General features: G+C 38.7%; 1 protein-coding gene across 1 annotated transcript in view; it reads left to right on the top strand.

The window, feature by feature from the left end:
* Positions 1-22,259, top strand: part of pcolce2.L (procollagen C-endopeptidase enhancer 2 L homeolog) — a 41,643-nt gene that overhangs the window by 7,300 nt on the left and 12,084 nt on the right. Inside the window, exons 2-6 of the mRNA XM_018263818.2 lie at positions 4,870-4,978; positions 12,154-12,409; positions 12,548-12,672; positions 13,331-13,467; positions 18,206-18,360. Of these exons, the coding sequence (XP_018119307.1) occupies positions 4,870-4,978; positions 12,154-12,409; positions 12,548-12,672; positions 13,331-13,467; positions 18,206-18,360 (782 nt within the window). The remainder of the gene's footprint in view (positions 1-4,869; positions 4,979-12,153; positions 12,410-12,547; positions 12,673-13,330; positions 13,468-18,205; positions 18,361-22,259) is intronic.

The following is a 22,259-nucleotide window of genomic DNA, read 5'->3' as shown; positions in this document are numbered from 1 at the left end:
TTTAGGCCCCCTACAAGACTAATGCGTTCTTAATGGATTCCATTATTCATAATAATAGCTGCAAGCCAGATACATTGCTTTCAATTCTTTCCTGTAAGTCATTAATGAACAGCTTAAAGAAAGTGGATCCAATGCAGAACTATGAAGTTAGAGCCCTAGTACAACTAGAGAATGAACCACTGTGTACTAATGGAGACTTTCACCATTGCTGGGTTCTGTCTGTAACAAATAGTAGCCCCCAATTGGTCCCTATAAAGGTAACCTAAGGCTTCCTTCAGCCAGTTCCCTATAAATTTACAAATATCACCATGAAGACCAAAATACATTACTTTCGACGGCAAACATGTATGTGGAAAGCTTTGGCAAGACACCACTCTACCTCTAACATCATAAAAATAGCAAGTTACAGACCTGATCTATTCTTCATAAAACCAAGCTGATTACTTCTTATAATGCTGTTCTCCAGAACATAATGTTAAATGTGATCTTTTGGCAGAACTCCAAATAACTTCACCATTACAGACGTAAAACTTACAGTCCTATAATTGCTAGCTGAGACCACAAACTTTTTTAAGTATTGGAATTGAATCAGCTCCTCTCTAGTCAAATGTAATTATACCACAGAAAAGAGAAGTCTGACAAAATAAGTAATCATGGCATAGCTAACTAAACTAACTCTTAAATAATACATAGGGTGTATTCCACACCCATTGCTTAAGTGCTTTAAGTACCATGTTCTGTTTCAAACATTGAAAAGGGCTAGAAGTAAATTCTGATCCCTGCAACTCTGGCTTCTCTGTTGGAAATAACATGAGTGAACTGAGAACCTACAACTTCTACTCTCATTCAGCATTCTTCTCCTTCCTATTACTGGCAACTGGAGACATCTCCCCAAACACTGGCCTTTACTTCATTCCAGTTTTGTCATGGCTGCATTAACCTAACTAAATATCTACATTAAGGAAATCCGTATTCACACTACCAGGACTGGAGGAGGTTAGGGGTGAAATTGAATTCCTTCTCTCTAACTGCTGCACATTTTGAGTTCTCTCTATCTGAACCATCTCTGCATTTTTTTTATTTGAGAATCACTCCATTTGGCTCTTTTCTCCTGTATCATTTTGCACATACTGAACTTATGAACCACCCTTAAAATATTTTAAACATCTTTGCAGCTTCAAATTTTTCTTCTCCTCTGACATCCCATGCATTATTCTGGTAAACTTTAACATATCTATTAATAATGTCTAAGCTCAGATACCCCTCTCAATCCTATAGTAACTGGATCACTGGATTTTCACTGCACTCATTAATTTACTCTTTAAAAAAACTGCACAAGCTTTCTCTGCTTTTAATGAATTATTCTCCCCTTCCCTACCCCTCTTCTAGCCAAACATTCCTTTAGGGCAGTGGCTGATGGGAGATCGCCCAAACTTTCCTCCAGAGGCAATTTAGCAATATGTTGGTCATACCACCAGCGATTCCAAATATTTCAAATGGAGAGGCATTTTAGGGAAATTTGTCGCCTGCAGTTGCTCATAAATAATCACGGGTGGCAAATCTCCCCATTGGCCACTGCCCTTAGTATATGCCACTGTCTCCATGTTTATTAGGGGTTACTGCATCTGGGAAAACATTGTGGGGTTTATATAATAAAAAAACACTAAGGGGGTTATTTATCAAAGTCCGAATTTATCTCAATATTTTCTGAAAAAAACTCTGACCAAATCCGTACGGGTTTTTTTAAGCTTATTTATTGATACACTTTCCCGAAACTTTTTTTTGCGAGAAAAAAATCTGAAAAAATCATGAAAAATCAGATTTTCACAATGTCTTCAGATCTTTCATCTTATTTTCATGATTTTTACAGATTTTTCACCCGAAAACTCAGAATTTTGCCCAAAAACTCCGAAATCTTTGGGGTATTGCCAAAAACCCAGCGCACAGGGACTTCTCCCATTGACTTATATGCAACCTCGACAGGTCTGAGATGCTGGATTTTCAGATTCAGACTTTTCCATCCTCTGGGTTTAATAAATTCCGAAAAATTTGTGATTTTTTTAAAAGTCCGATTGTATAAAATAATTTTTCGTGATTTTTGCAATCGGGGGTTGGTAAATAACCCCCCTTAGGGGGTTATTTATCAAAGTCCGAATTTATCACAATATGTTATGCTACAAACGAAGTTATTATTACATATTCCCGAAATTTGTGGGGAAAAAATCAGATTTTTACAATTTTTTCGGATTCTCATCCTATTTTTAATGATTTTTTCGGAATTTTCACCCGAAAACTCCCAAAACTTCTGGGTATTGCATGAGAACCCAGCGCACATCAAAAAATCATTGGGACTTCTTCCATTGACTTATATGCAGCAACCTCAACAGGTCCGAGATGCCGGATTTTCAGATTTGGACTTTTCCATCCTCAGGGTTTAATAAATCCTGAAAAAATTTAAATTTTTTTTAAAGTCATATTTTATAAAATAAAATCACAAATTTTTCGTGATTTTTGCATTCGGAGTTTAGTAAATAACCCCCTAAGTTTGCCCAGGACACGGAGCAGTAACCCATAGCAACCGATCAGAAGGTAGAAATGACTGGTTAAATGTTTATAAGCAAACATCTTATTGGTTGCTATGGGTTATTGCCAGTGGTCAAACTTACTGCCTTTTATTACAAATGGGTGTTTAGGCCGTAGCCGTTTTTATGTTGCAGAAACATTTGTCTGTGCTGAGCTAATTGATGCTTTAGCATGAACACAAATGGATGTTTTAAGTGCCTGTGTATGTTTACTGATTAAATGGTCTGGTTGTATTGTGTAACTAACTGACTTGACAAGACAAATGCTGAATTAATGGGCAAGTCAACTCCTAAATAAAAATTTGCCTAATAAAAGAAAACATAATTATAAGCAACTTTCCCATATACATTTATTAAAAATTGTGAGTACTTTTCAAGTTATTTGTGAAAACATTTGCTATTGAAAGCAGCAATTGCTTAACTCCTGGTTGTTACTTTGTAAACAATGTTGCAAAAGTCTTAGTTCCCCAGCAAAGTCAGGTCTATTTATCAGCTGCCTTGTCTTACATTGTATCAACAGTCTGAACCACCAGGGCAGAGAATAGACAGGGACAAACACTGCTTTCAATAGCAATACATATACACATAACTTAAATAAATTACAAAGTTGCCTAGAATTGTGTTTTCTTTTATTAGGCAAAAAATATTTTTCCTTTTCCCTTTAAAGAAAAAAATATATATTTTCCCTTTAATTCCAAAGTTATAATCATAAAGACTAAGTTACTGTCCTGACATTGAAGAGAGTCTGGGATATTGTCAGAAGCCAGAGAGAGATTTTTCAATAATGAAAGTCCTGTTATGTGCACTATATATATATATCATATATTTTGAGCACCTACGTTTATGACAGTGTCACAGATTTTAAATATTTCCAGAAGTCTCCAACTAGACTTGGATTTGACATTTGTTTGAACCTCCTGAGTGGCCAGCCCGTGTGTTCAGTGTGTTAGCAGGAACAAACAAATTATGGAGAGAACGCTGTTGGAGGAAGCATTGGGGCAGGGTTTATGTGGTTGGCCTATGGGTGCCCACTTGGAAATATGAGCAATTGTCCATGACTGGCCATATAAATGGGTCGCTCCATATATTGTCTTTCTCTTACTTGGGGGATTATCCCCATGGTTTGTGAACCTTTAGGAGATTGTTGTATAAGCAGAAGTTAATGATTAATAGAAGTATGTAGGGGTCATTTACTACCTGAAGGTCAGGGTGTACTTTTCTCTTTGCTTGCAGGTAGGAGACTTGCCTAAGGTCGTTACACTTTGTTTTGGCCCACATAGACCCAGGCCCAGCATGTGCTTGTTAAAGTTGGGCACACATCTGCTAGTTTTGTTGTTTTTTCTATATGTGACCCATTCCCTGCAAAAAGTTTCCCAATATATAGAGAGTAGAAAAAGTTACTGAAACGTTACCTATCTATCTATCTATCTATCTATCTATCTATCTATCATCTATCTATCATCTATCTATCATCTATTTGTCTGACTGTCTATCGTCTATCTATCTATCTGTCTGTCATCTATATATCTATCTATCTATCTATCTATCTATCTATCTATCTATCTATCATCTCTCTATCTATCTATCTATCTATCTATCTATCTATCATCTCTCTATCTATCTATCTATCTATCTATCTATCTATTATCTATCTATATTTATATCTATCTATCTGTTATCTATCTATCTATCTATCTATCTATCTATCTATCTATCTATCTATCTGTCTGTCTATCTGTTTATTATCTATCTATCTATCTATCTATCTATCATCTATCAATCTATCTATTATCTATCTATCTATCTATCTATCTATCTATCTATCTATCTATCTATCTATCTATCTATCTATCTATCTATTATCTATCTATATTTATATCTATCTATCTGTTATCTATCTATCTATCTATCTATCTATCTATCTATCTATCTGCCTACATATTTCCCATCTATTTTATATATCTATGTATTTACATATCTCTCTTTCTCTCTTTCCATCTATCTGTTTATCCATGTTTGAAGGAAGGAATGGCCAGTAGGCTAAATGGCTGAATTCCAGACTATAAAAACGATACAAACATAAACACATGATAATAATCTATTATTAATGATACAGTGCAATCATTCAAATAGGGGAGATTGTATTTTAAAACCATCCGTTATGTAGAAGGAGCCTAGAAGAATTCAGAGCACTTGGTAATGCAGTGACATGTGAGTGCAAAATATGTAAAATACAAGTGAGGCCCTTGTCTGTGAGTTGCCATAAATCTGCTTTCTCTTGTTCTAGGCAGACTTTCACATGCGGGGGAAATCTGACGGGTGATACTGGGGTGCTAGGAAGTGAGGGATTCCCTGGAGTTTACCCTCCAAACAGCAAATGTACGTGGAAAATAACGGTAGGTCTAGTCATTCCTTACTGGATCAATTGCCTATGAGAACTAAGTCTCCTTCATCTGTGGTTTATGGGACAGAGACGTGGAAATAGAAATGGGTCATTAAGGTAAAAGAAGGTTTGTGCTTTTCATTAGTACATTTTTTGCTTGATAATACCAGTTGTTGTTTTATGTATTGGCAACAACTATGTGGCAACCCTGTTCTTAGACATAATATGTCAGATTTGAAGCCCAATAAAGCAAGGTTTTTAATCTTCACCCCCAGGTAAAGACACATCTCAAAAGAGTGGGCATTCAATTGCATCACATCTCCTGTTTCCATCTGTATAGTCTAGTTTGAAGCCAATGAATGTGTGATGAGTTCTAATAGCAACATATGTGTGTCCATGCTGCATACCTGCAATAAACATCCACTTTCTTTAACATCACAAAGATGATTTCAAAGAGCTTTTTAAAACTTGTTTTTGACTGCTAGAACATTCCAGACAGATCCAGGTTTGTGATAAAAGAATGCTTCTACTCTCAGGGGGTCCGCAAGTAGGCAAAACTGCCTTCAGTTCCTATGACAATCTGCTTTGTATTTAGAATCTCTCCTAGCCACTAAGATATTCAACAGCAAAAGTAACCGTCATTGCTGGCAATAAATAAGTAACGAAAATGACTGGAATTAATTAAGCCATTTCAGCGCTGGGTATTAGAGAGCTTGGTTTCTGTTCCTATCATTCAGCCAAGCTGCCAATCAGCTGCCAAGGTTTATCTTCCTGTCCAAATAGAATATGTTTATATGAAGAGTTGTGCCTTCCATTAGTTTTCCATTAAAACAAAAGGACAATTTATTTCATTCAGAAAACTTTCCTGTTCATTATATTTGTGTGAGAGCTGCCATATTGCTTGCTTGCCTTTTGTCTGCAATAACAAAAAAACCCCTTGTGGTCATAAAGCACTGCTTTAGGATGCGATAGCGCAGCTCCTCATATATCATATTGTATAAATGCAAATACGTGGGCATGCTTTGCACAGAATAAGCTATATCAAAATAATACTAGAATACAACTGGTTTTAAAGAGATACTAATGTATTCTCTGTAATAGAGGAATCCTGTCCAACATAGATAAGGTAATTGGAAAGTATGTCTTTAAAAACAAATATTTGCCAAGCTTTGTTATTGAGCTTTATGACTCTTTTATGTAAAGGAAAACTATACCCTGAACAATGTACAGTAAGGGGCAGATTTACATAGGGTCGAATATCGAGGGTTAATTAACTCTCGATATTCAACTGCCGAATGTAAATCCTTCAACTTCGAATATCATTCGATGGAACGATTAAGTCCTTCGAATCGTTTGATTCGAAGGATTTTAATCCATCGATCGAACGATTTTTCTTCAACCTAAAAATTCCCAGGAAGCCTATGGGGACCTTCCCCATAGGCTAACATTGCACCTTGGTAGGATTTAGGTGGCAAAGTAGGGGTTGAAATTTTTCTTAAAGAGACAGTACTTCGACTATCGAATGGTCGAATATTCAAACGATTTTTAGTTCGAATCGTTCGATTCAAAGTCGTAGTCGAAGGTCGAAGTAGCCAATTCGATGGTCGAAGTAGGCAAAAAAACCATTTGAAATTCGAAGTTTTTTTTATTCTATTCCTTCACTCGAACTAAGTAAATGGGCCCCTAGGTCTCTAGAAAAATATAGGCTTGAAAGCATTCTGGTATTGCAAGGAAAACTCCTGGTGCAGAATATCCAGATACTGTAGGTATGTGCTCAGTAAAAATTGCAAAAACACATCCACCGTATCAGTGGAGAAAAAACCTACTCACCAGATTTAATATGTATATAAGCCAAAAACAGTTAAAGGAATTGTTCAGTGTAAAAATAAAAACTGGGTAAATAGATAGGCTGTGCAAAATAAAAAATGTTTCTGATATAGTTAGTTAGGCAAAAATGTAATGTATAAAGGCTGGAGTGACTGGGTGTCTAACATAATAGCCAGAACACTACTTCCTGCTTTTCAGCTCTCTTGGTTTACACTGACTGTTTACCCTGGTTAACAGGCAGTAACCAATCAGAGACTTGAGGGGGGGCCACATGGGTCATATCTGTTGCTTTTGAATCTGAGCAGAATGCTAAGGATCAATTGCAAACTCACTGAACAGATATGTCCCATGTGGCTCCCCTTCAAGTCGCTGACAAGCTCAGAGTTATAGAGCTGAAAAGCAGGAAGTTGTGTTCTGGCTACTTTCCAGTCACTCCAGCCTTATACATTACATTTTTGGCTGACTAACTATATTAGAAACATTTTTTATTTTGCACAGGCTATCTATTTACACAGTTTTTATTTTCACACTGAACTGTTCCTTTAATGCAATCTTCACAACCTTGGGTAAACAAAGATAGGAATGCCAAATATAGCTTTTTAATTGTTAATAAAAGAGACCCTGACCAGGTATACAGCATTGAACAAATGTTCAGTCCGAGTCCACAACATTAATTCTTCTAGGTGTTTCCTGTGGTGCACCACGCTTCCTCAGCTTTCAAATAGGGGTCACTGACCCCATCTAAAAACAAATGCTCTATAAGGCTACTCATTTATTGTTATTGCTACTTTTAATTACCCCTCTTTCTATTTAGGCCTCCTATTCATGTTACAGTCTCTTATTCAAATCAATGTATGGATGCTAGGGGAATCTGGACCGTATGCAACCAAATTGCTGAAATTGCAAACTGGAGAGCTGCTGAATAAAAAGCTAAATAACCAAAATACCACAAAAAATATGTAACGCTAATCTGGGCTATCCAGACCACAGATAGTTAAAGTGTCCAGCTATTGGTATGAGCATGGGTTACATTGGACTCACACATCAGGATCAGGGCCTTCGCTAAATAAAGGCTGTCACTTCCATAAGGCACAGTAGTCAAGGGTCAAAGTCAGTCAAAGTCAAAGTAAACGTTATTGTCATCTCAGCAGTATACGAATACACAGTGAGACGAGATGACGTGGCTCCAGCTAGTTCATATCACAAAAAGGCGTAAACATGAAATGTGCAATATATTGGCAGCAATTGGATATATACATGTGTAAACCTTTAGAATTGTGCATCAATTCCCAGGCAATACACATTTAAGTGGTCTGGATCCCCTCCAGTCGAGTGGTTAGGGAGAAGAAGTCTAGCCTAACACCCTATCCACTGTGGTCCCTTCACTAAAGGCATACAGGGAAGCCTTGTGGAAAGCTACTCCCTGCTACTTGATCCTCAATGGAGCAACAACTGCTCTTGCTATACAGTATATGCTGAGTATCTCACTCTCCTAGAGAGTCTATAAAAAGAGCTGCCCTGTGATAGCTGACCTCGTTTATGGGGGTTTCCTGGTCCCCGACTCAGTCTCCAAAGGTACAGGTCCCTTTGGGGCGGTGGCTTTACTGGGCCTTCGTGATCCCAGGCTCAATGTGAACACCTAGTTGCAAGGACACCAGGAGCCAAAGAGGAAGTCCCTCCCCCCTTACACACATTATATGGAAGTGTGGCAGGGAGGGGTCACTACACTCTTGACCAATACCTGTTGGTGTAATAAATGAAATGCTACAGAGGCTTATGCCCAATAACAAAAGAGATAAGGAAAGTAGGGATTTAACTCTATAAGAACCTGTTATTCCTATAGGTCCCTACTAATAAATAATGAAACCCATTGCGAATCACACTCTACATCATACCAAAAGTTAATTCAAAGGCGAACAACCCTTTGAACTGCAAGTACAACTTCTTGTGCTCAACCCAACGTTTTTGGACATGACATTTATACAGGTGTCTCTTAAATTAACACAATGTTAGCTTCATTAAAAATATTATCACCTTATGTGATTGTCTGGAGTATTCAGTACCCTATACTGGCACACTGCCTGAGACCCAGCACGATGAGCCACAGGGTTCCAGAATTTTTATTTAAAGGAAAGTACAACATTTTTCACAAATTACAATACTCAGAGTACATATATAGCAACTAATACATTAATACTAAAACGTCTAAGGTAATGACAGCAATCTCCTTACACATTTGACCCTTTTCAATGGAGCAGTAGACTTTTTGGTTGAAGTCCTAATGGAGGTTGAATTTATGCTGAAGGCTCTCATAACAAAGTTACAGATATATGAGAAACACTGATGTATCATACATGCATAGCCATTGTTTAAAAAAAATAATAGAACAGCAAATAAGTACAAATATAAATATTGATTCTTCTTTGCTTGCAACATATTTACCAGCAAAGTTACATTCTTTTCTCTCCTTTCTACTGATAAAATGCTGTTTTTGCTTGAACCCTGTTCAGACATTTTTGTTTCACTGAGTCATCACCCTTCCTCCCATCCCTTCACCCATTTAAACTAAAATAAGGAAATAAAGGTTCTTCCTATAAAACAGCTAACCTGTCACAGACCCAAAGTGAGATCAAAAACAAAAAGTAAGACTGAGTTCTGCGGTTTTCCTTATTGGGAATTAACACCAGCCTTTGTGGTTGTGGGAATGTTGAGGCATAATTCTTTGCAAACTACTAAACTATTACAAAGAAACTACATTTTTGTATTCCAGGTTAATGGCCAATTCTAGGCAATTTTTCAATTTGTCTTCATTATTTATTTTTTTATAGGTTTTTAATTATTTGCCTTTTTCATCTGACTATGTCCAGCTTTCAAGTGGGGGTCATTGGCACCATTTAAAAAATAAAATAAATGCTTTGAAAAGATACACATTTATTGTGATTAGCTTTTTAAAGCCAGCTGTAAGTAGAACAATGAATGCAGCATTTTGATTGGTTGCAATAGGTTACTGCCCATGGGCAAATTTGCCCAGCACTGATAAATGACCCCCACTGTGTGCTAATTCAGCATACCATTAAAAATTGGGAAGAATGTCTCTTTGCTCTTCTAGATATTCCCAGAAGCCCAGATTATAGTCAATTAGAATGTGATTCTAATTTACATCCAATACATGCATGTTTTTTAAAGATATTGCACACCTGCCCATGATTTAAGGTTTAGGGCAGAGACACATGGTCAGATTCAGGGAGAGTTGCCCAGCAACAAATCTCCTCTTCTTCGGGGCAACTAATCTCCCCGAACTGTCTCCCGCCGGCTATAATGTAAATCGCCGGCGGGATGGCAATCGATGGGTTTTGTTTTCCGAAGTCGCCCGAAGTTGTCTCACGAGGATGCTTCGGGTGATTTTGGAAAACGAAGAGCTCCGAGTGCCATCCCACCGGTGATTTACATTCTAGCCAACGGGAAGGCAGTTCGGGGAGATTAGTGGCCCCGAAGAAGAGGCAATTTATCGCTGGGTGACTAAATATCCCCGAATCTGAGCGTCTCTGCCCTAAGTGACTGTACTCACCTGGCAATGTGTTACAAATTACAACCCAACCACCTTGTTGGCTTTCCTTGTCCTTTAGGGTTAGTTCACACGAGGAGATTCAGGGAGATTTTGTCGCCTGGCGACTAATCGCCTTGTCTTCTGAGCGACAAACTCCCCGAACTGCCTCAGCGTGTTTTCCCATAGGCTACAATGAAAAGTCGCCTGCGCTAATGCACACGCGGCGATTTGTTTTCCATAGTCGCCTGAAGTTGCCTCTGTCGCTCAGAAGACGAGGCGATTAGTCGCCAGGCGACAAAATCTCCCCGAATCTCCTCGTGTGAACAAACCCTTAATATCTGTAATCCCATGGACCTGGGGTGAATTTCTGTTACTTGTTTTTGTTATTGCTGATTTACTTTAGCTGATTGTGGGGCTGTTACTGTTTTGTTATGAAAGTCCCTTGCCAGACTTTCGTGTAATAACACAAATATGCTTGCAGCTTCACTAAACATTAGCTAATGTGTTTTCAATAGCAGAATTTTACTTATTCCCAATACATCAATTATAACAGCAATTTCATGTACTCTTAAAGCAATAAAACGCAGTTAGGCCACAATAAAAGAGAGCAGCCAGTGTTTAGCATGTATGGCAATGACGGAGGCTGGGGGTTGGCAAAAGAACGTTGCTAACACAGTAGGGCTCATTTATCAACACTGGGAAAATTTGCCCATGGGCAGTTACCTATAGCAACCTATCAGTGATTAGCTTTTTAAAGCCAACTGCAAGTAAAACAATGAATGCAGAAATTTGGGTTACTGCCCATGGGCAAATTTGCCCAGTATTGATAAATGACCCCCAGTATGATTCATATCTAGGGTTGACAACTCCTGTCACTTACTTTTGCATGCTGCAGACTGAACTGATTTATGTGCAGCCATGTATCATGCATCTAAAATTGTAAATTAATTGCTAATTAGCCATGCAGGCTGTGGATTCCATATGTGTTCAGTTTTAAAGGAGTGAAGTGTCAATCCTATTCATTTCACTTAGAAACTCCCAGTACCCCCTGGCTAGATTAGATTGTGGGCAATCTGGGCATCTTCATAGGTGAAGTCCCAACTTCCCAATAAAGTGTAGCCTTTATTAAAACAGATGCAGGTATAGCACAGAGTGTAGATATATATGGCATATGCTTCATTTTGGCAAGGTCTTTACTCTGAATACATCCATTCAAGCTGTGTAAAATTAGGACCATGTTCTCTAAGTAACAGTCCTTGGGGGTTTCCGAGTGACTAAATGCCATGGCACGGCTGTTTGACTGGGCGGCAAAATGACTGTCCCTAACATAATTCCCACTAGTTCACACACAAACTGCTTCTTTATATACAATCTGAAATGTTGCCAAGTAAAGGGAAATGATCACCTAAACTGTACAATGTCACATTATTCAACAAGACTTATCTTAGAAAAACATTACTGCCCCATTGGATGGAGGGACACAACTTATGAGAAATAAATGTGTGTGTGCTTAATATTTAAAATAGATTTTAGTTTGCTATGCTGGCCAATAATAATATCCAAACAGCACAAGACAGAAAAGAGAAGTCACATGAAGAGAAAGAAGCAGAAAGAAAGAGAAATAAAATGCAAGAAGTGATTGCATTACAAGCAGTAATTGAGACAGATGGCAAAAGGAGGTTTCTTATCCCTGTATTAAAATTTGTCTTGTTTTTATTCATATAAATCATTCATTCTAGTTCAGCTGGGCCCAGGAAATGATGATATTTGTTTTAATAATATCAGAGGTACAATAACAGAACTGTTTTTTGCAGGTACCAGAAGGCAAGGTGGTTGTCTTGTCATTTCGCTTCATTGACTTGGAGAGCGACAACTTGTGCCGTTACGACTTTGTAGATGTATATAATGGGCATTCCAATGTGCATCGCATTGGGCGCTTCTGTGGCACCTTTAGGCCCGGCGCTCTTGTATCTAACAGCAACAAGATGTTGGTCCAAATGATTTCAGATGCCAACACCGCCGGAAATGGTTTCATTGCAGTGTTTTCTGCTGCAGAACCCAATGAGAGAGGTATGTATTCTCCTTCTCACTTGTTTAGATTGGCTCATTTTGTCCAACCCATTCATGATATTACTATTGTTTAGTTGCTTTTGATTCTGGAAATATAGACACTTGCTCAGCTTGGTTCATGTTAATATGGAATTGCAGGAGATCAATACTGTGGTGGACGACTGGATAAACCTTCTGGGTCTTTCCAAACTCCCAACTGGCCAGAAAGGGATTACCCTGCAGGAGTCACCTGTTCATGGCACATTGTTGCCCCCAAACATCAGGTGAGCTAAGATTTCTATTACTGATCATATCAGAAGCATTAGGGTAGAATAAAGCTGCTTCTAGTTAAAGAAGTAGCAGATAACTTGCTCCTTACACATCACTTTGCCCTACTTAAGGTGGCCATAGACACACAGATAATATCGTACAAAACAAATTTTCGTACTATATTTGGTACGTGCAGGGCCGGGCCAAGGGGTAGGCAGAGTAGGCACATGCCTAGGGCGCAAAGCTGGGGGGGTTCCAGGTACGTACCTCCTCTGTCGCCTACCCCCAGTTCGGTCCCCTCTCTGCCCGACTCTGCGCTTTCTACTTCTGTTTTCGCTCCTGCAGATGTGCACGAATGCACGTTCGCTCATGCGCACGCGAGCACCAATTCGCGCAGGAGTGCTAAACTGGCGCAGCAACAGCCCGGCTTGCCTAGGGTGTCTGTGCAGCGTGAAGACTTGGATCGGGCTGGATGGAAAACTTTGATCAGGTGCCTTATTGTACGCCTGACACATTTGTGCCTTTTCCAAATTATATATATATACAGTATATGTGGAGGACATACATTTTGTTACCTTTTCTAAATGGTGTTTATTTGATGTTGCTTTGTTACTGGGCTAAAGTAAATCTAATGACCAAGATACCCTGAAATCTGTTATTTTTCCGTTTAAGGTCATAGAGCTGAAGTTTGAAAAGTTTGATGTAGAGAGAGACAATTATTGCCGATATGATTACGTGGCGGTATTCAACGGTGGAGAAATCAATGATGCAAAAAGAATCGGGAAGTTCTGTGGCGATAGTCCACCCGCGTGAGTGCATTTTCCTCTGATCTTATTTAGTTCTTTAAAGGAGAACTAGATCCTAAAACTGAATATGGCTAGAAATGCCATATTTTATATCCTGAACTTATTGAACCAGCACAAAGGTTCAGCATCTCTATAGTAGTAATGATCTTGGATTTTTGCACATGCTCAGTGGGTTCTGAGCAGCTGTTGAGCAGCTAAGCTTGGGGGTCGTCGAAATATTTAAGCAGAAAATTAAGTTTACCTGTTATATAAGCTAATATTAGCTAATGCTAACAGATCATCTGCTCCCCTTGCTGTAGTGCATGTGAGCCCCTGTGTGATACTTTTGGAGTCACTGAAAGTTTTGGTGCTGCTCACTTTCCCCTCTGCAAAGGCAAGAAGGCAATGACTTTCAGTTGGCTGTAGCAGAAAAAAAATCAGCCAGTCTAGGAAATACAGTAAATGTGCCATCTCTTGGAAATCAAGTGCTTGGGATGACATACCAAGTTTTAAAAATATGTCAGTATGCCTTGAAATGTTTCTTTACTTTGTGTCTCCAGTTGGGCTTTAACTCCCATCATTCATTTACTCCTAATTATATAGTGCAGAATGCGGCAACATCTGGGGACCCAAAGTTAAGAAATATGGAATATACCACTTTATTTGCCATGAACCAAGTGTATTTATTATATTGACCAGTTTCAGCACATGTTCATGTATGTCTTTCCCTGCTGAGTAAATCTCCTCTGGCACTGTGACTCAGGAGACAAGGCAAAGAAATGTTTTTACTCAATAAAACATTGAGTAAAAACATTTCTTTGCCTTGTCTCACTAGAGGTCTCCGGCATGCATACCAGTAATGTTTACTGATTCTACTCCCAATTTGACTCTAAAAGAAATGTTTTTCACAAACATATTCATTAAAGGGGAATTATAACTGTGGACAAGCGCCCCATTAACAACAAGTGCATTTGTGCCACAGTTGTACAGGGGCTGCAGTGAAGGGTAAAACAAACCACCATCTTTATAAATGAGCCCTATATTTTCTAATATAATAAAAATCCTTGTTACATAACCTGTTCCTCCTCCCACTGTTATTTAGAGTTAATGTTCTTGAAAAAAATGCTCCCTCTGAAGCTGAGCCCTAATGCTTATTCCAGGCACTGGGAGAACCGAATGGCATTTCATAACATAGTCTTAACCCTTTCCGCCTGTTGAATTTACTGTGTAAAATACCAAAAGCCTATAAACTTTTATAATGGTTTCACATTTCAGCCTAATCAAGTTTCATAAATCTGTCAGTTTTGTGCCTTAATGCATATATTATTTCTATCATAAAATCAGTCTAAGGTAAAAAAAAAAAAAAAAGACGTTTGTGATCCAATCCTATGGGCCGCACAATAATGGGAAGTTTAAAGAGGCAGCATGAAGGTGCTATTTACATCAAAGGTTCCGCTGCTTCCATACTTTTAAAATTTGGCATAAAATGGAATGCAAGTGTATAAACCAGCAGTGTTTAACAGGGGCTTTCTCTTTGGCAGCATCATTTATGTAAAGGCTCTGGATGTGCTATTTATGGTGCACACAACAGCGTTTTGCATGAATTAACACCAAAATTCTACACTTTGTTGGATATTGCAAGTCCATTTAAGTGTATGTGAACAAAGTCTTACAAAAAGTTATCAGAATTGCTTGTATGTTCAGGCAACGGCATTCCCATTGTTTTGCTGTCCCAGTGATTTCCAGCTTGGTGTGCAGCAAATCGCTTCTCCATTGACTTGAATGGTAATTGCCTGGAGCCTGTTGGAACAGAAAATTATGACATTCACTGCCAATCTTGAAGGTACATTTAGCAATTTGCACCCATCCATGTTGGAGCAACCGATTGTTCCTGAATTCACTTGATATTTCTGCCAACAACTGCTCTGGCTTGTTGCAGAATGGAATCTTAAAAAAAGGTTTTTTTCTATATATTTTTTTTTTTACAAAAAGGAAAAGTGTGCCAGATTTTGGGTAGCTCCAGGATTCCCAAGTGTTCTCTGGTGCACTATATCAGTAGGGGCAGGACAGATGCAATGACACCCAGCCCAACTACGTGGCAGTGCAAGGAGCATTCTTTAATTAAGTTACCATTAATGAATACATTTTTTTGCCCACAACTTTGTGTTCATTCTAGGGCAACATCAATTTTAAATTAAGCATTTACTGTGAAGGATTTGGTGTAATAATATGACTTGTACCAAACCTCTCCGTCTTATTATGTTTATGGGAGGAAGACTTGCCACATTTTACTTTTTCTTCAACTGCAAACAATGTGCCTCCACTAATAACTGCCCCTCTAACTGCTCCCACATTTATATACAGGTATGGGACCTGTTATCCAGAATGCTCAGAAACCTGGGGTTTTCTGGATAACTGAGCTTTCCATAATTTGGATCTTCATACCTATCTTCATTACCTATACAAGGTACTGGCTATTTAAAATAGCGAAAAAGGAAATAATTTTTAAATATTCAAACTATTTGGAATGAAATGGGAAATGGAGTGCCCATATTCTGTGCTTTCTGGATAACAGGTTTCCAGATAACAGATCCCATACCTGTACAGGGTACTGTTTTATTATTACAGAGAAAAATAAATAATTTTTGAACATTTGGATTATTTGGATAAAATTGAGGCACATTCTGGATAACTGGTTTCCAGATAACAGATCACATACCTGTATATTATACAAAGCTCTAAAAAATATGCGACTGTGTCTTCAATCATTTTATCCTCCCTGACCTCCTAAAGCATTTTGGGAAATAGTTTAAAGAGCTATCTGCCAGCTAACTATTCTTATTTAAAGAAGAACAAAAACTTAAATTCCATTTTCTGGGCAATGAGATTGATTCTTGTGCGATAATAGGCAAAACAGCTCAAGCTTTAACACTATGCAATATAGTCCTAGCAAATACTTTTGTTATATTAATATATAAACTCTTTTACGATTGGGAGTGTTTACTGAGATCTGTAAAATACTAATGTAGCAAATGAGAATCATTCATTTATTTATTTGAAGCATTACTGAGCTTTCAGTTTAGTGCCAGGTTAAAATCCAATAGGGAAACATAAAAACCAAGTTACAAGTCTATTTCTTTGCTCCTTGTCACTCCCATCATTACAAATGGCTTGATGAGAAGATGTTATCAGGCTGCCCCGTCACAATGTTAAATAAATATGCAGATGGGGCTGTAAAGGCATCACTGAGCTATGAGAAGCTGCTGCCTTGGAGAGGATTGTTTATGTGATTTCACTCGCAAGGAAAAGAACTGGGCACAGAGCTCAGGAATTTTGTCTGCAATGCATCAGCAGGAAAAGCTTCATATGAAATCACAAATTTTGCATTAGACTTATTCAATAGATATTTTTTGCAATTTATTTATTTTTTTTGTTTTGTTTTTTGCCCTTGATAACCAAATCCTTATATGACAGCCTGAGATATTATAAATGAGACCTCCACAAACTAATGACGGGCATACACCAGCCGGTCCTGTATTTATTTAGTCAATAGTATTGCAGGCTGAACAGCCACCTTTCCATTGATCCACCCATTGGGAGCACAGCCTACATAATAGGGATGCACCAAATACACTATTTTTGATTTGGCCAAACCCCCTGAATCCTTTGCGAAAGATTCAGCTGAATACCGAACTGAATCCGAATCCTAAATTGCATATTTATACAAATTAGGGGTGAGAAGGGGAAAACATTTTTTACTTCAATTTCCCCCAACCCTAATTTGCATATGCAAATTAGAATTCAGATTTCGTTCAGCCGGCAGAAGGATTCGGCCGAATCTGAAATCTGCTGAAAAAGGCTGAATCCTGGCCGAATCCAGAACTGAATCCTGGATTCGGTGCATCCAGTGGCGTAACTACCGGGGGAGCAGGGGGTGCGATTGGGCCAGGGCCTGCACCCCCTCAGGGCCCCCCGGCAACTCGCGCACCACTGTGTTTTTAGGTAAATGCGGCCGTTTCCGGGTGTATGGAGGGGGCGGGGCCCGGCTGCACGTCCCGCGCCAGGGCCCGCCCCCCTCTAGTTGCGCTGCTGGGTGCATCCCTACTAAACAATCAGAACAGCAGAACATTAAGACGAGTTGTAGCTTCACTTCTTTATCTTCTGATGCAGCATACACCAGTCAACATGGCACATTGGCAGATTAAACCTTCCAATTCAACAAACAGAACAATGGTAGATATCGGTCAGGATCTTTGGTGCAGTATACACATAACTGGTACACATGTACTATGTGAATAGCTATATTGTCAGAATTATTCAAGCATTTCTGGATTTTGAATAATTGTATTTATTATTGTTTCTCAACTGAAGGTTCCAAAATACCAAATTACGAGGAATTCCATTTTAAAGAGCACCCAAGGTTCTTCCTTCAAGAGAAAGAGGATGTTTTTCAAAGTAGTTATAAGGCACCCATGTAATGTTACCGTTCCATATATCTGTAGGTGGAATAAAAGCAGAGCACAGTAACCCCTTCTCTTTAGAGTTTCCTTTTTGTCTCAACCTCAGGCATCCATGCTAATATTTCTCAGTGCACATTGTTCCAAATACATGTAATATATTGTTATTATTGATATCTAAAATATCGCCTGTACTGTAGGTATATTCACTTGCTGTAGGTTGACTGGCTCGTGCATAACATACAGTAGGTATGAAATACACTGTTCTGTGTGGATTCTTATTTTTGTCTCTCTCCTTTTTCTAGGCCCATTGTTTCTGAGCGAAATGAACTCCTCATCCAGTTCTTGTCTGATCTCAGTTTAACCGCTGATGGCTTTAAAGGCCATTACAGATTCAGGCCTAAAAAGTTACCTACAACCACAGTGTCTCCTGTCACCACCCCTGCCACTACAACGTCAAGTAAGTCTCACGGCTGCAAGTTTAGCTTGTTAGATTTGCTCCTGAAAGTCTTTAACATATTCCCATCTAAGATTTCCCAGAGCCTGTGCTTAGGAGAGACAAAAGGGGTCATTCATTATGACTCTGGGCACAAGGTGTAGAGAACTAAGGGGTGCAAAACACGGTCTTTAGTTATTATTCAAAGATAAATACATCTGAGTTCTTGCAACTTGTGACAACTTCTTGCACGAGCACAGCACCAGTGCTTGCTAACTAGTGAGTACGAATAAAGAGCAAGTTGGGGGGCAGGTTGAGGAAGAGAGGTAGATGCCTATGTGCTGGGAGCAAGGGGGGCCCTCTTCCTCTATAGTCCTAAAGAATCCATTCTTCCCTAGCCGCTCGCCTACCTACAGGGAGGGAGTAAGGCAGGGTCTAAATGTGCCTTCAATTTGTAAATGAGGCTTAGAGGTTTTTATTCTGCAGGCAAAAATAACTTATAAATAAATAATAAATATTTTTTATTGTGGGGGAAGGGTACTTGTTTCTGTCAACAAGAATACTTTAAAATCTTAAAATTAAAATTCATTCCTGACTCCCAGGTGGAAATCAGACCAGTACCTGGATTAATTAAGGGCAGTGGCCATCGGGGAGATTTGTCGCCCGGGTTTATTTATGCGTGACTGCTGGCGACAAATCTCCCGAAAATGCTTCTCCAAATAACTGAAATCACTGGCAGTAAAACCAACATATCCTAGTTTCCTTCTGGTGACTTCCTGAAGAACTAAGCGATGTGCTTGTTTTACTGTCAACAATTGGAATTATTTCCAATGGAGAGGCATTTTCGGGAGATAAGTCATCTGTAGTCATGCATTTTTATTGGGGATGACAAATCAACCACTATTGGCCCCTGCCCTAAAGCTGGCCATAGATGTAAAGATTTTTAAAGGATCTTTTCGTTATCGTGAGACCATGCTTATCTTGAAATGATCGTTTAAATGTATGTTTTGTCCATCAACTAAAAAGACAGTTTCAAGCGATGTTGTCTAGTTGAAGCCAGGAAAACTGAGGGTAGCTGCCTGCTTGGTCCTGCAAACAATTGGACAATAGATAGATTTCACTGTGACTGATAAAAATTTTCTAACCTGGCCGATCAATTTTCTGACCGATGTCGGACGAATAATCGTTAGATGCGCGATCAATCCCCACTAACCTCACGATAATTTGACGGATTGGTTGGCTTTCACTAAAATCGTTTGTTCACCAAAGAAAAACGTTGCGTCTATGGGGACCTTAAGAGTTCATTGCAGTAACCATAAAATGTTCTCAATTAAACAGGCATCCAACCCTTTACATGAATGATTTTAGATAATTAGCTAGGTGCATTTTTGAGCTAAGTGGAACTAATATTTCCTGACATTCAGACATGCGTGTAATTCACTGAAATGATTTTTGCATACCGGCAGTAATTACTACTCCCAAAATGATTAAATATATTCATACGCTGAATGTGACCAAATTAACACATGCTGGATACTGGTGCTCTTAATTCTGCATTAAATAGACTCCAGCCAAACCCTGCAAATTGAAATGTTCTGCATATAACTATGTACCTGTATATATCAATCATAGATCGTGACCACTAAAACAGTATGTGGGGGGCAGTGACAGTTTCTTAAAAGATAGGATGAAAAGCGAAAGGAAAATAATAATATGCCCATCTCTTACTATTTTCAGTAAAATATGATAATTGAATTAATAACGTCCTTTAATTGGTTGAACCCCTCAAAAATACATAGAAATGTATTTCACCCATTACATATTCCTGCCAGAGTAAGAAGAAACAGCAGTGTGCTCTTTGTACGGCTTTGCACACCCACACGTATTTCCTTTGTAGTTGTTTTTGGATGGGAATTGGAAGAGAGCAATCAGTCTCATAATGAACTTTCAAAGGGCTCCCATAGGGTCCCTGTTTCACAGTATGAGGAGCACTGCTATAGAGACTGGTCTTTCACACATCTGATTTGTGGCACTTCAATTATTTCTGTAGTGTTTTTATATATTCATTTTTATGTCCTTAATTTCTTCACTGATTGTTGCTAGAGCAACCCACGGGCTCTGTTCCGTGATTCAGTGCCACTTTCCAGGCACCCGAGACTGAATGGCACTTGTGCTTACAAAAGAGCCCAGTACACTATGTGGGTGTTTAAAGGAGAAGAAAAACTAACAAAGCAGTTGATTGCCAATAGATTAGTCACAATAGTGCAAGCTATAACACTATATTTATTCTGCTTTACAATACCTAAGTAAACAGCTTTAGAAGCTCTCTCTGTTTGTTTAGGATAGCAGCTGCCATATTAGCTTGTTGTGATATCACTTCCTGCCTGATTCTCTTCCTGCTCACCCATAGCTCTGGGCTCAGTTTACAGCAGTTGAGGAGGGAGAAGGGAAAAGGGAAGGGGAGAGAGGAGCAAACTGAGCATACTCAAGCCCTAGCCCTGGAGGTTTACAGGGCATGTATAGATAAAAAAATAAAATCCCATTTTTACTTTCTTTAATGAAAAAGAAATCTATCTCCAATATACTTTAATTCAAAAATGTGTACCATTTTTATAAGAAATCTGTCTGTATGCAGTGAAATTCTTCCTTCATTTACTGCTGTGGATAGGAATTGTCAGACGGTCCCTAACTGCTGTGCAGGGAAACAATCATACTTATGAACAGCAGAGGGAGCCCCCGCCTTACTTCCCAGCCTTTCAGAACTCCAGCAGCTTTGTTTCCCTGTAGAGCAGTCGGCGACTGTGTAGAGATTTGCATTGGATTTTATTTTTGCCTTTACATCTCCTGTAATGTTTCCAATGCCAGCAGCAGGGACAAAGATCATGGATCCAGATTTAAACAGATAAACTGGGATTCTATTTGGAGGATTATTTTGCTGCAGCCACTGGTTCTGCAGAGTTGGAGAAAGTTTGTATTAAACAATACAAAAACTATAGAATCCACATTAGATTACATGACAACACAGAGCCCAGTGCAGTCTGTATATTCTGATTATTAACCGGTCTTGCTGTATCGGCTTCTGGCAGATATTATTTGACTTGTGCTGTTTGGATAATTTATGACGATCCCTAAGCAGCCCAGACCATACTGAGCATGTGCGCAGTCTTGGTCTTGTAAAGATGTTTAACAAAGTTACAAGATGACAGCCCCCTATGACCAACTTTGAAAGCCTAAATCATTTGTTTGATTAGACTTTGTGGTGCAGTAAGTTCATGTTTATGTTTAGTATACAAAATACAGCATTTCTAGCCTTATTCTATTTTAGACTTTCTTTGTGCTTTAAGGTGAATATAGGAAGTCTGATACAGAAGCCCAGGGATACACAAGAGAAGGAAATAAATGCTGAGTTTCTTTTGACAGAGGACTCAGAGCAGCATTACTTTGAGGGTATTTGTATAGACCTTTCTGATAAAGCATACACAATTTTAGCCTTTCCTTCTCCTTTATCCCTCCCATTGCTAGAAGAAAACTGCATTTAATTTATGACTTTGATTCTAAAGGGAATAAAATCTCACACAATGGTATTAAATCTTATACAGACAGCATGCAAAATGCATGGCTAAGCCAGTAGGGATAATAATTGGATTTGTAATAAAGTACATTTTTGTATTTAAAATTTATAGAAAGCTTTAAAGTTGTGTGTTTCTGTCCAGCCATGCAGTTTGCACCTGAGTTGATGAGTAACCGGCCATGCAGTGTGTGGGTTTGTTATGTGTAATAACAATGGGGTGGTTCAAGTGTGGTATCAGAGTAAGATAAATTGCAAGCCAAACAGTGCAGGAAGACAGGAGCCATGTAAAGCAAAGCAAAGTCATTCGGCTTCAGTCAGTGTATTTTTCCTTCAAAGTTAAACAGAATATTGA

Source organism: Xenopus laevis, chromosome 5L (genome assembly GCF_017654675.1).
Source record: "Xenopus laevis strain J_2021 chromosome 5L, Xenopus_laevis_v10.1, whole genome shotgun sequence".
Lineage (NCBI taxonomy): Eukaryota > Metazoa > Chordata > Amphibia > Anura > Pipidae > Xenopus > Xenopus laevis.
The sequence above is the reverse complement of the archived record's forward strand: the minus strand, read 5'-3'. Positions and strand labels throughout refer to the sequence as shown.